Consider the following 12,500-nt stretch of genomic DNA (forward strand, 5'->3'; position numbering starts at 1 on the left):
TGTGTGAGTGTGCGTGCATGCACACGTGTGTGTGTGTGTGTGTGTGTGTGTGTGTGTGTGTGAGTGTGCGTGCGTGTGTGTGAGTGCGTGTGTGTGCGTGCGTGTGTGAGCGTGCATGCGCGTGAGCGTGCGTGTGAGTGTGCGTGCGTGCGTGTGAGTGTGCGTGCATGCGTGTGAGTGTGCGTGCATGCGTGCGTGTGTGTGCGTGCGCGCGCGTGTGTGTGTGTGCGTGCATGCACACGTGCTTGCGCGCGAGCGTGCGTGTGTGTGTGTGTGTGCGTGCGTGCACACGTGCTTGCGCGCGAGCGTGTGTGTGTGTGTGTGCGTGCTTGCGCGCGAGCGTGTGTGTGTGTGTGTGCGTGTGTGTGTGCGCGTGCTTGCGCGTGAGCGTGTGTGTGTGTGTGTGTGTGTGTGTGTCTCACCCAAGTGGCAGTAGTAGCCATCGAAGGCGGTGTTGTTGCAGTCGCAGGAATACGAGGCGTAGCCATCGATGCACTGGCCCCCGTTGCGGCAGGGTATGGAGGCGTTGAGGCACGCGCCCGTGCAGTTCCTGCGGACACCGTTGCGCTCATCCACCTTGCCCTCCAGGTCCACGGGGGCGCCGTTGAGCCGTAGGCCCCGCAGACATCCCAGGAAAGGCCTCAGAGTGTGATTGGCCGCACCTGGGACAGTGGCCGGCCATTTTAGCAACAAAGCCATGTTTTGCAGTAATATCAAACTCTATGAGGGTGTTGTTGCCTATATTTTCAGGTGGTCACATTGATCAGAGGGTTTCACGCCGGTCTTTGGGGACTTTAGTCCATCGCAGGTTTTATTCCAGCTGTCCACCACACTGGTACTGAAGAGTCTGCAGTTATTGGCTAGGAGGTTCAGGTGTGTGAGATCAGAAACCTGGACTGGCCAGGGGCCCCTGAGTGCTGGACTGAAGCCTTGGGCTACCACACGGGCAGCAAAATGACCAACATTAAATAAACACCCACGGCGTGCGTTCAGTGGTAGTATAACTTTTGACCTGTTTTCGGACACAAAATGTAGCGCTGAACCTTAATGATTCTAATGCCAGATATGAGCCCGCCCAGACATCAGTGCAGGAGGCCAAGCTAGCGGGCATTCGTACCTACGAGCAGGGGCTGCGTGAACTGCATAGTGATGTGGGTCTGGCCGGGGAACTTGTGTATGGCCGGAGGGTAGAAGTCCACTTTCAGACGGGCCATTTTAACGTTGATCTCGGCTTCCACGTAGTGCCATTCGTTGTCGTTGAGAGCTCTGGGGGTGTGCAGGGTCACATTCCTGATCCCATCACCCACCATGAAGACAAATATCACGGAAGTGGTGGCTGAGAAAGAGAGAGAGAGAGAAAGAGAGAGAGAGAGAGAGAATGAACAGCAAGAAGAGGATGCCAAGGGAACACATAAGCAGTTAGCTGTGCGTAATAGATGACTAATGACTAAGATGGCTATTTCTGCACGTGTGTGACACTTCACTATTTCACTATTTTATGTAACATCAGTCAGTGGTTTCTGTGCCGGTCCAGTTGTGCCCATGCATTGCACTAGTACACACCCAACCCACCTCACCTCACCACACCACAGGATTCCCCACGAAGCCTGTGAGAGCCCAACCAGGCACATGAAGGTGGGAAAAATCTGGGAGTGTGTGGCATGTAGGGATCCCAAGACCAGCCCATGGGGTTCCAAAAACCAGCCCGAGGGGTTCCCAAGACCAGCTCTGAGGAGGAGCACTGCTCACACCTCATCTCAACTCACAGTTCAGCTCAATCCTGATGAAGTTGCGCAGGTGGTCATCTGAGTTCTCCAGAAAGACGCCGTATGTGCGGTAGGTTCTGAAATGGAAGGTGATGTCGGCGCTAGGGCCCGGTTTAAAGGTCGGGAAGGTCAGATAGGTGGGCTTGGTGATGGCTATGGTGTTCCAGATGCTCCCTGTGACAAGGGAACCAGGGAAGATGCAAAACTAAGCTGACATTTGAAAATTCAGTCTTGCATGCGAGCATGGTGCTCTGACAGCACGATACTCGGAGTGTCTGAACAAGCCGGGATAGGGACATTTAAACTGTAGCTATTAGCCAGTTAGAATTCCTTGTCAAAAGCCCTGCTTGTGGATGAACTAGTTAACGTAATATACTTAAAACCGAAGCAGATGTGCCACGAAGCTCTTCCCACAGAATGCAAATAACAGGAAACGATTCAGGAAAGCAAATTTACACACACATTCATCTGCCTGACTGGTTCATATGTAATACTCACGGTCTCCATAGCAACGCAGAGGTCCTACGCTGAAGTGGGCCTCCGAACCCGTGCGGTTGGTGTCACCAATGACAATCCGTCTAACAGGCAGATGATCCCTGAATGACAGGTAGCCCTTATCCGAGTACCTGTTCATCAAAGTAGTTTGGTAAGAGTGTGTATGCAGTCACACCAGTGGGTCTACATTCAGAGCTTTGTGGCATTTGGAACTGACTTCAAGTTCTTCATTTTGAACCGAATGCTGTCGAACGCTTTTACGTAAAGACTCTTTAGTGAATCTTTTTAAGGGTAGAGACGCAACACAGATGATTCATGAGGAGTGATATTTGGATTCGTGTGTTCATTCATTCATTGCTCGCTCCTCTCACCATTGCCGGTAGTCTGCGTCACAGTTGCACCAGAATTTGGGGTCTGTGCAGGTTTTGTTGATGGTGCAGCCACACTTCCCACTCTCAGGGAAAGACCCGCCCCAATATTCATGACTCTCGTTATGACGACCAATCCAGTAAGTGTACGGCCTCCCATCTAAAACCGGAAGCGGTAAGTGGGGGTGGGGGGGAGCTATTATATAATGCGTAATAAGAATATAATACTAATATTTTATCTCATACAGTGACATACGATCCAGCATCAGGTACATAAAGGTTTAAATATCAATACAGAGGATTAAATATTTTGGTAAATAGTTATTCTATTACAACCCCCCATGTAAGTGTGCCATTACTGTCAAGGAGTCTCACTCCCTCAACTGCCCTAAGCATTTTCCAATCAGATACCTACGTGGTGTGTTTAGGAGGCGGGACTTGTAGCACGAGAAATCGATCCACTGCTCGCAATACAAGGACGTGTTGGCTAAGGCCGTGACCTCGTCCCACGAGGCGTTCACGTACCGGACGTCCCCTATGTAGGGCCGATCCACGGTGGAGCCAGTCACCTTGGTGCTGTCAATGCGGTTGTGGTCGATGATTGTCCAGGAGCGGTTCACTGGCAAACGGCAGGTACAGAAATAAAGGCCTCGTCCGGCCGGGAGCAACAGACCATGCTGAATAAGGGAACCTGTTTCAGTAAGACTGGATTCTGACCAGGCCCCAGATATCTGTTAAAGTCGGAATGAAGATGACTGCTCAGACATTTTCATGAAGATCCAGTATAAGGACATTAGAACTACTTGGGTGGATACAGATGGCACGTTAAGCCGGAACATGGTGGATAGGTAGTGTCAGTTTTAGAGCGATAGAAAGCTCATTATGGCCTGTCCTCATGGGGCCATTGCTTCTTTTCTCATAGGAGTCAACTAGCCCCACAGTAAACGAGCTTGTTCATTCAGGGTTCGCTCGTCTAAGTGATGCACCTGTGCGGCATACCTTTCCTGTCTCCTATCGGGAGACAGGAGATGAGGTGGCATTATTTTACATAAGGTTACGTGGGATTACGTGGTTGCATGGAGATTGCGTGCGGTCAAGTGAGGTCACACGAGGACATGTGAGGTCACGTGAGGTGACACTGGGTGAAGGCTTACACTTCATCTTGCAGTACACGGTGAACGGCCTGAGAGGGCCGCTCAGGTCCGGGTCTATGGTATAGTTGCCTGACCAGTACTTTCCGTTCAGTCTGTATGCCTCACACGACTCTCTATACACCGCTGAGAAGGAGGGAGAGAGAGAGAAGAGAGAGAGAGAAGAGAGAGAGAGAGAGAGAGAGAGAGAGAGACAGAGAAGAACGGAGGGAAGGAAAGATAAAGCGTTTCTTTTTAGTAGCGCACACACACACGTGAACATGCACACTGACGTGTCTGCTACTCACAGTTGTGGCACACTTCACCCTTGTACCCCGTGTTGTTGCAAATGCACAAGAAGTCATTCCACGACTGAATACAGCGACCCTCATGTTCACATGGGTTGGGAGAACACCTGCGAAAGCACAGAAACCATGACAACAGCACTACAGCACTCCTAGCATGGTGACAGACGTCAGTACCTTACCTCGGTCATGTGACAGACGTCAGTACCTTACCTCGGTCACGGTGAGAGAAGTCAGTACCTTACCTCGGTCATGTGACAGACGTCAGTACCTTACCTCGGTCACGGTGAGAGAAGTCAGTACCTTACCTCGGTCATGTGACAGACGTCAGTACCTTACCTCGGTCATGTGACAGACGTCAGTACCTTACCTTGGTCACGGTGAGAGAAGTCAGTACCTTACCTCGGTCATGTGACAGACGTCAGTACCTTACCTCGGTCATGTGACAGACGTCAGTACCTTACCTCGGTCACGGTGAGAGAAGTCAGTACCTTACCTCGGTCATGTGACTGAGTCATGTACCTTATCTTGTTCAGGTACTTCCTGACCGAAGGAAGTCAGTACCTTACTTCAGTTTTACAAAATTATTATTATTGTTATTATTATTATATAAATATTATAATAATAGTTATTGTTGATTTCCATCTAATTGTTATAATTCTATAAACTTTCAGTTTCTCTGTTCCTGTTACGAACCCCAGGAACAACCCTCAGCCCCGCACAGCCACACCCACTCGCACATCTGACTCACCAGAATTCCAGCACACACCTGATCCCCATTCCCCTCATTACCTACCCCTATATAAGCTTCTCCTCCCCTCTTACCAGTCGTGAAGTATTGCTTCTATGTGGTGTACCAAGCGTTTCCTGTGTGGTTTCCCGGTTATTGACTCCTGCTTACCTTCTAGACCCCGTCTCCTGCCTGACCCTTGGACACCTCCTGAACGCTACCCCGTGTACGACCCCGGACCGACCCGACCACGCTTACCCATCCTACTGCACGGATCTTCTTCTACGTGTGTGCATTCATTACAGTTCCATTATAAAGACTGCAGTCTCTGAGTCCTGAGTGATTATTAGACTGAATTCCTACACTATTGTTCATCTTTGATGTGAAACAGCAGCCCCTCTGCTCCCCTCTCTTCTCCTCTCTTCTCCTCTGCTCTCCTCTCTTCTCCTCTGCTCCCCTCTCTTCTCCTCTCTTCTCCTCTGCTCTCCTCTCTTCCACTCGCTTCTCCTCCCCTCCCCTCCCTCCCCTCTCCTCTCCTCTCCTCTCCTCTGCTGTCCTCTCCTCTCCTCCCCTCCCCTCTGCTCCCCTCTCCTCTCCTCCCAAGTCTGTGTAAATTCTAGTGTCCGGGATAATGTCGTAATGTAAGCTTGTAGTGTGCAATGCAAATGCAGCACATGACAACAACAATCCCACAAACAATTTAATAACGTGCATTATGCACATATTTGCAGAGATATGGACAAATCACACACACACACACACACACACACACACACACTTTACATACAGGCAAAGATGGATGTATCTCACACTCATACATACATAAAGATACTGAGCATGCACACAAACATGGAGACATTGCACAGACACACGCGTGCGTACAGACCTGTCGGTGATGCCACACGTTCCCAGGAGCAGCTCCGTGTATCTGCCCCACTTCCTCTGTAGCATCACGTCAATGTCCACTGGCTCATCATCAATAAAGATCTGCTGCATGCAGCCATGGAAACGGGCCAGCTTGGTCACGCAGCGGCCCGTGTTATTGGTTTTAGGGCAGCCTGAGCCAAAATGAGCTCCATCAGTCACGCCCTGCTCCGCTGACATGCCAAACACATCTCTAAAATGCCTACGCTGGGATTCTTTCTACTCCAAGTACAGGACTGTGAGAAGGATTGCCTCACCTGCACTCCTTAATCTCTGGACCTGCACTCCTTAATTTCTGGATCTTTACTCCTTAATCTCTGGACCTGTACTCTTTAATATCTGGGCCTGTGCTCTTTAATATCTGGGCCTGTGCTCTTTAATCTCTGGACCTGCAGACCAGTGCTGGGAGCAGTAGCTGTAGATGTATATCTCCCACATATCAGCACACCCCACTACTCACCCCCAAAGAAGTAGCGGTCTCCAGTGCGCACCATAAATGGGTTGGTGATCTTCAGTGGGGAGCTCTCATCCTCATCAATGGTGATAGACAGCAGGTTGTCCCTGGCGGCCAGGTCCACCGTGTGCCAGAAACCGTCATTCAGGCGGTATCCTGGCAATGCAGAAATTACCCATCTGATTAAAAGCTGATCTCAGAACAGTTTAGTTTTCATATAGTGCAGTGGTTTAGTTTATATGGAATGATTTGGACTGAGAGCAATGCACCAATATCTCAACCCTGGTCAGACGGGTCAAATGTTACCTGCAGCAAATCGGAGCCGCTTGTTTCCTGGCTGGGTAAGGGTGACGTTGACCTGGCCCTCGCTCAGACCCAGCTCCAGAGAGCCCAGCTCATCTGCGAACCTTGTGAACAACAGAAGGCCAGTGTAGTCCCACGAGCGGAACTTAAATTTCACTGCTAGCCGGTTCCTCCGGAAGAATCCAGGCACCTGCAGGTAGTTGTTGGGACCTGCAAAGGTCATAGGTCGCCATAGGAGGTCGCGGCAGGTGTAGTGCATCTTTTTCTGATGGAAGAAGGGATGACAAATAGGAAGAATCACTTCACAAATGGTCAGGGATCTCATAAATGCACTCTGTAGGTACGTGTTTGTGTCTGATTTCTCTAAACAAGCATGCATCTCCTGTACCTTAACAATGACCTCATCATCGCCATTCTCATCGATTTGGTAACTGCCGACTGAGTAAAGGTAACCTCTTTTGAACGCTGATATCGAACTGTACCTTTTTAGGAGCCAGTCGTATGTCGGGCTCCTGGTACATGGTCTTGTAAATTACATTGATCCCGTTGATGAAGACGTTCTCCATGCAGCCGCGGAAGTTGACCTTACCAGGGAGGTGTGGCATGTCCTTCTCTATAACCCCGCCCACATACATCTGAAGGGAAAAAGGACATTGACTGTTTTAATGGTTTACTTTTAGTAAAACAACTTCTACACAGCAAAAGTGAACACCTGATACGAAATCAAAATCAAATTGACTGATTTTTATCATTGTCGTCTCTCACACCCATTTTCCTTTACACTTTAACTCTGCTGCAAAAACATATGTGTTTGCATTTTTTCATACTCTTCTGCCTCTGCTGGCGCTGGAGTAGGTCCTCCCTCACTCCTGCCAGCTCACCTGCTTGTCCAGGTCCAGGTAGCCGAACTCTCCGTTGAGGACGGCTCTTTCGGTCTCGCTGTCCAGTGTGAAATTGAGCTCGCGGCCGCGGCGCCTGATGCTGACGTAGTGCCAGTGCTGGGTGTCCAGTAGGTTCCCCAACCTCAGCACCGTCATGCCACTCGTTGTGTGGACTGTACTGCTCCCTGCGAAATCCCAGGAAACATCCATGTTGTGTCATAAGTTCTCACTCTGTGTATGTGCGTGTCAGTACCTTCTCACTCTGTGTGTGTGTGTGTGTGTGTGTGTCATACATTCTCACTCTGTGTGTGTATCATATTCTCACTCTCTCTCTGTGTGTCATACATTCTCACTCTGTGTGTGTATCATATTCTCACTCTCTCTCTGTGTGTCATACATTCTCACTCTGTGTGTGTATCATATTCTCACTCTCTCTCTGTGTGTCATACATTCTCACTCTGTGTGTGTCAGTATGTTCTCACTCTTTCCTTCACTTCAGCACCCAGTACGTCTCTCTTCAGATGACAGATGCACCAAATCAGACACAACATCCACTTTTATGTTTTGTTTGTGTCCGTAACATCATATTGGTGCTAATTGTGAAGGAAAGCTAGTGAGAGGCACCTAAGGGTGGAAGACATTTTGCGACACCTCCAGTCCGTATTCAGCCATCTCTCTCAGACCACACCCACCAATCACAGCACACATTCACTTGCCTCTCAGACCACACCCACCAATCACAGCACACATTCACTTGCCTCTCAGACCACACCCACCAATCACAGCACACATTCACTTCTCCGTTCCCAATCACCCACTTATTTAATCACACACAGCTATTCCTCATGTATTCTCACTCCTGTTTAAATCCCACAGGTGTCTGAGTTCATTGCTTCACGTTGAAGGTCCCTAGCCTGAGGGTACCTAGTCTGAAGGTCCCTAGCCTGAAGGTCCCTAGTCTGAAGGTCCCTAGCCTGAAGGTCCCTAGTCTGAAGGTCCCTAGCCTGAAGGTCCCTAGCCTGAAGGTCCCTAGCCTGAAGATACCTAGCCTGAAGGTCCCTAGCCTGAAGGTCCCTAGCCTGAAGGTCCCTAGCCTGAGGGTACCTAGCCTGAAGGTCCCTAGCCTGAGGGTCCCTAGTCTGAAGGTCCCTAGCCTGAAGGTCCCTAGCCTGCATAGATACTTTGCTGAGTCTGTTTCCTGCAACTGTTAAGACAAAGCCTTTTTCACTTCGTTTACTTTTGTAAATAAATAATTTTTGAGTTCATCACTCGCTCCCTCTTCAGTGTCACAACATCCTTTACAAAAGCACTGGTTGGTTCACTGTTAATTTAACCTGTTTGGCGAAATCATAAGGGGACCTATCAGGTTCATTTCCATCATTTTATTTACATGCTTCAGTATTCCAAAAACATGATTTTTTGCATACTGTCTCTATTCACCCTCTAAGTGAAATGCTCTGTTAGTGCTTCTGTGCCTTTAAACTGCCCCTCCTGTGAAGTCTAGTGTGTTCCAATTGGTCAGCTCATCCACCTAGAGCTAGCCAAGCTTGCCACTGGGTGGCCAATAAGGATTGTGTTATGAGATTGCATCATCTTGTAACAAAGGAAAAGGGCTGGAATTCCCAAGTGGTGTTTTGGGCAGCTGAGAAAAGTTTCTGTGGGAGGATTTACTACCTGTGGGATGTACTTTGGGCTTTGTAAATTTGCGGACTGTTAATTTGCACAAAATGTGCAAAAATGTGCCCCACTGACTGTTCTCTGACTGTTCCCTGGCTGCTTTTCCTCTCCCATTCCCAGCCATGGGGGGGGGGGGGGGTAACCTTACCCAGGCTCATGTGCAGGTAGAGCCTGCCAGTCTTCAGCTCCAGCGTGACCAAGTCTCCCTGCAGGCCTTGGCTGTGGAGCAGCACGCCATCCTTCTCCAGGGTCTTAAAGTTGACCGCGTAGTGGTCCTGCATGGTGTGCATCCTCCCACCAGGAAACGAGTATGCCAGCATGTCATTACCCTCGAAGTGCACCACGTACGAGTCTAGGGGCCAAGGGCGCAGGGGGTTAAAAGGTCAGAAAAAGCACAAGACCATGCTAGACCACAAGCGCGGGATAGAACCTAGAACATCAATATAATTCACATGTCTATCTGGCCCTTTTCAGCTTTCCAGACAGATTACATAGCTTTAGCGTTGATTGACAAGGCAGAGTGCTATGCTAAGCAGCTAAACAGAAAACATCATTATGAGAAACACTGAAAAATCATTTATTTGGTCTAAACGATGCCTGTGAAACAGCAGTGAGAGACAGTGAGGGCAAGAGAGTTGATTGGGAGTTATTTTATTGACAGAAGGTTATTATTAGTGAGGGCAGGTGTGGACTCGGGCCGCCGTACCATAGGGACAGCCGTAGACCTCGAGCCGCACGCCGATCTTCCCGCCGCCCTCGGTGTTCCAGCCCATCGGGAGGAAGCGCAGGTGCTTGGCTGTGAAGGCGTAGTGGAACACGTTCCTCTTCACCTGGTAGTAGTTCCAGTTCCCCGGCAGCGTCTGGGAGAGGAGGGATCATTATCTTGAGACAAGCACATGCGTGCAGAACAGCAGAGATGCAAGTATATAAGATTCAGTGGCATTTACACACATGTACACACACACACACACACACACACACACAATCACACACACAATCACACACACACACACTCACACACACTCACACACACTCACACACGTACACACATACATACATACACACCACAAACACACACACACTCACACACACACACACACAATCTCACACACACACACACACACACGGACACACACATACATACATACACACCACAAAAACACACACACTCACACACACACACACACACACACAAGCTATAGCAGGTTACAGGCTTATAGCAGGTTACACACACACACACACACACTCAAACACACATGCAAGCATGTGCACACACACATACACATGTATGCATGCACAGACCAACAATTGCAAACATACAAAATTACACTTAAAATCACAAAATGACAATTACAAACACGCACACACACACACACACACACACACACACACACACACACACACACACACACACACACACAGACATTCGCATAAATGCAAACACACACACAGACCAGCAGATTTGTATGTACTTAACATAACACTTAATACACACACACACACACACACACACACACACACACACACACACTGACTTTACCATGTTGCCCCCTCTCATAACGTAAGGTGTCCATGCATCAGGCCGGTCTCCGTAGAGCAGCGTGTACTTGGTCACCCAGTCATAGGAGTTGAAGGTGCCCTGAGTGGCGATGGCCACAATACGATACTTCCTGCCCAGATCAATCTGTAACCAGGGCTGCCTGTCTTCAGGAGATGGAGACCAACCGCTGCTCCCTACACATACACACACACACACACACACACACACACACAGACGCGCACGCGCGCGTGCTCAGATCTACCATAGAGCTTACCATAGACCTACCATAGAGCTACTACAGAATGTATCATAGATCTACCATAGAGCTACCATAGAACCTATCATAGAGCTACCATAGAGCTACTATAGAACTTACCATAGAACTTACCATAGAGCTACCATAGAACTTACCATAGAGCTACCATAGAACTTACCATAGAGCTACTATAGAACTTACCATAGAGCTACCATAGAACTTACCATAGAGCTACCATAGAACTTACCATAGAACTTACAATAGAGCTACCATAGAACTTACCATAGAGCTTGGCAAAATGAGCAGAATAGAGGAAATTATATCTGGAGGAGGCCAGGAAAGAGGATGCATAGAGGGGAGAGATCAGTGGATCTAAGCATGGCCCTGGGATAGAGAGAGAGAGAGAGTATCAGAAAAAGTATGAAGTGAATTAGTCTATTAGAATAAATCGATGTCTAGTTTCTTCATTGTCATTAAAAATTAATAATAATGAACATTAACAGTAGACTACAGCCTCCTCAAGAAACAAAGCCCTGATTTCAAACTGCACTGCTTGACAATAACCAAAAGTTAATGGGAAAATAAGTGTTTAATAAACTTTAGCATTACCATACCCAGATGAGGAAACCCTCAGTAATGAGCGAGAAAGAGTTCATCACACATTTATTGCTGCCTGGAATATTTCTCATGGGCCGTACGTGAGATTCAGCCTTACTTCCCTTAAAGTGGTCTTTCTCTTTCAATTCTATTCAGTCAGCAAACAGTGAAGACACACAGTGAAGGGCTGATGGATTGTATGGCATAAACCCCTGGATGTGTCAGGGTGGATATTTAGACATGAGGTCCATAGTTAATATTTACATTTACATTTGTAGCATTTAGCTGATGCTTTTATTCAAACTGACTTACAATTGAATTTGGTGTTAATATACCTTTAAAATGCTGTATATGGAATGCAGTGGAGCCCTTCTAAGTTATTTTGTGAATTCAGAGAAAGAGCCGCTCTGTTTGTTTTGTTTTGTTCTGAGTGATAGTGAGGGTGACAGGGATAGTGAGAGTGGCAGTGATAGTGAGAGTGAGACTGAGAGTGGCAGTGATAGTGAGAGTGAGACTGAGAGTGGCAGTGATAGTGAGAGTGAGACTGAGAGTGGCAGTGAGACTGAGAGTGGCAGTGATAGTGATAGTGAGACTGAGAGTGGCAGTGATAGTGAGAGTGAGAGTGGCAGTGATAGTGAGAGTGAGACTGAGAGTGGCAGTGAGACTGAGAGTGGCAGTGATAGTGAGAGTGAGACTTAGTGGCAGTGAGACTGAGAGTGGCAGTGATAGTGAGAGTGAGACTGAGAGTGGCAGTGATAGTGATAGTGAGACTGAGAGTGGCAGTGATAGTGAGAGTGAGACTGAGAGTGGCAGTGATAGTGAGAGTGAGACTGAGAGTGGCAGTGATAGTGAGAGTGAGACTGAGAGTGGCAGTGAGACTGAGAGTGGCAGTGAGACTGAGAGTGGCAGTGATAGTGATAGTGAGACTGAGAGTGGCAGTGATAGTGATAGTGAGAGTGAGAGTGGCAGTGATAGTGAGAGTGAGACTGAGAGTGGCAGTGAGACTGAGAGTGGCAGTGAGACTGAGAGTGGCAGTGATAGTGATAGTGAGACTGAGAGTGGCAGTGATAGTGA

General features: G+C 48.4%; 1 protein-coding gene across 2 annotated transcripts in view; it reads right to left on the minus strand.

The window, feature by feature from the left end:
* The window catches only part of cntnap1 (contactin associated protein 1), a 32,047-nt gene that overhangs the window by 9,543 nt on the left and 10,004 nt on the right, over positions 1-12,500 (minus strand). Inside the window, exons 2-18 of one of the 2 annotated variants that reach the window (XM_027030723.3) lie at positions 11,112-11,213; positions 10,574-10,767; positions 9,740-9,893; positions 9,182-9,385; positions 7,357-7,541; positions 6,958-7,110; positions 6,479-6,740; positions 6,179-6,328; positions 5,681-5,852; positions 4,068-4,174; positions 3,784-3,906; positions 3,045-3,248; positions 2,633-2,789; positions 2,265-2,392; positions 1,767-1,940; positions 1,118-1,336; positions 423-662 (exon numbers count right to left, since the gene is read on the minus strand). In XM_027030723.3, the coding sequence (XP_026886524.2) occupies positions 423-662; positions 1,118-1,336; positions 1,767-1,940; positions 2,265-2,392; positions 2,633-2,789; positions 3,045-3,248; positions 3,784-3,906; positions 4,068-4,174; positions 5,681-5,852; positions 6,179-6,328; positions 6,479-6,740; positions 6,958-7,110; positions 7,357-7,541; positions 9,182-9,385; positions 9,740-9,893; positions 10,574-10,767; positions 11,112-11,213 (2,928 nt within the window). The remainder of the gene's footprint in view (positions 1-422; positions 663-1,117; positions 1,337-1,766; positions 1,941-2,264; positions 2,393-2,632; positions 2,790-3,044; positions 3,249-3,783; positions 3,907-4,067; positions 4,175-5,680; positions 5,853-6,178; positions 6,329-6,478; positions 6,741-6,957; positions 7,111-7,356; positions 7,542-9,181; positions 9,386-9,739; positions 9,894-10,573; positions 10,768-11,111; positions 11,214-12,500) is intronic. The other variant, XM_081711428.1, reaches the window with a different exon arrangement.

Source organism: Electrophorus electricus, chromosome 3 (assembly GCF_041902795.1).
Source record: "Electrophorus electricus isolate QZ-2024a chromosome 3, ASM4190279v1, whole genome shotgun sequence".
Lineage (NCBI taxonomy): Eukaryota > Metazoa > Chordata > Actinopteri > Gymnotiformes > Gymnotidae > Electrophorus > Electrophorus electricus.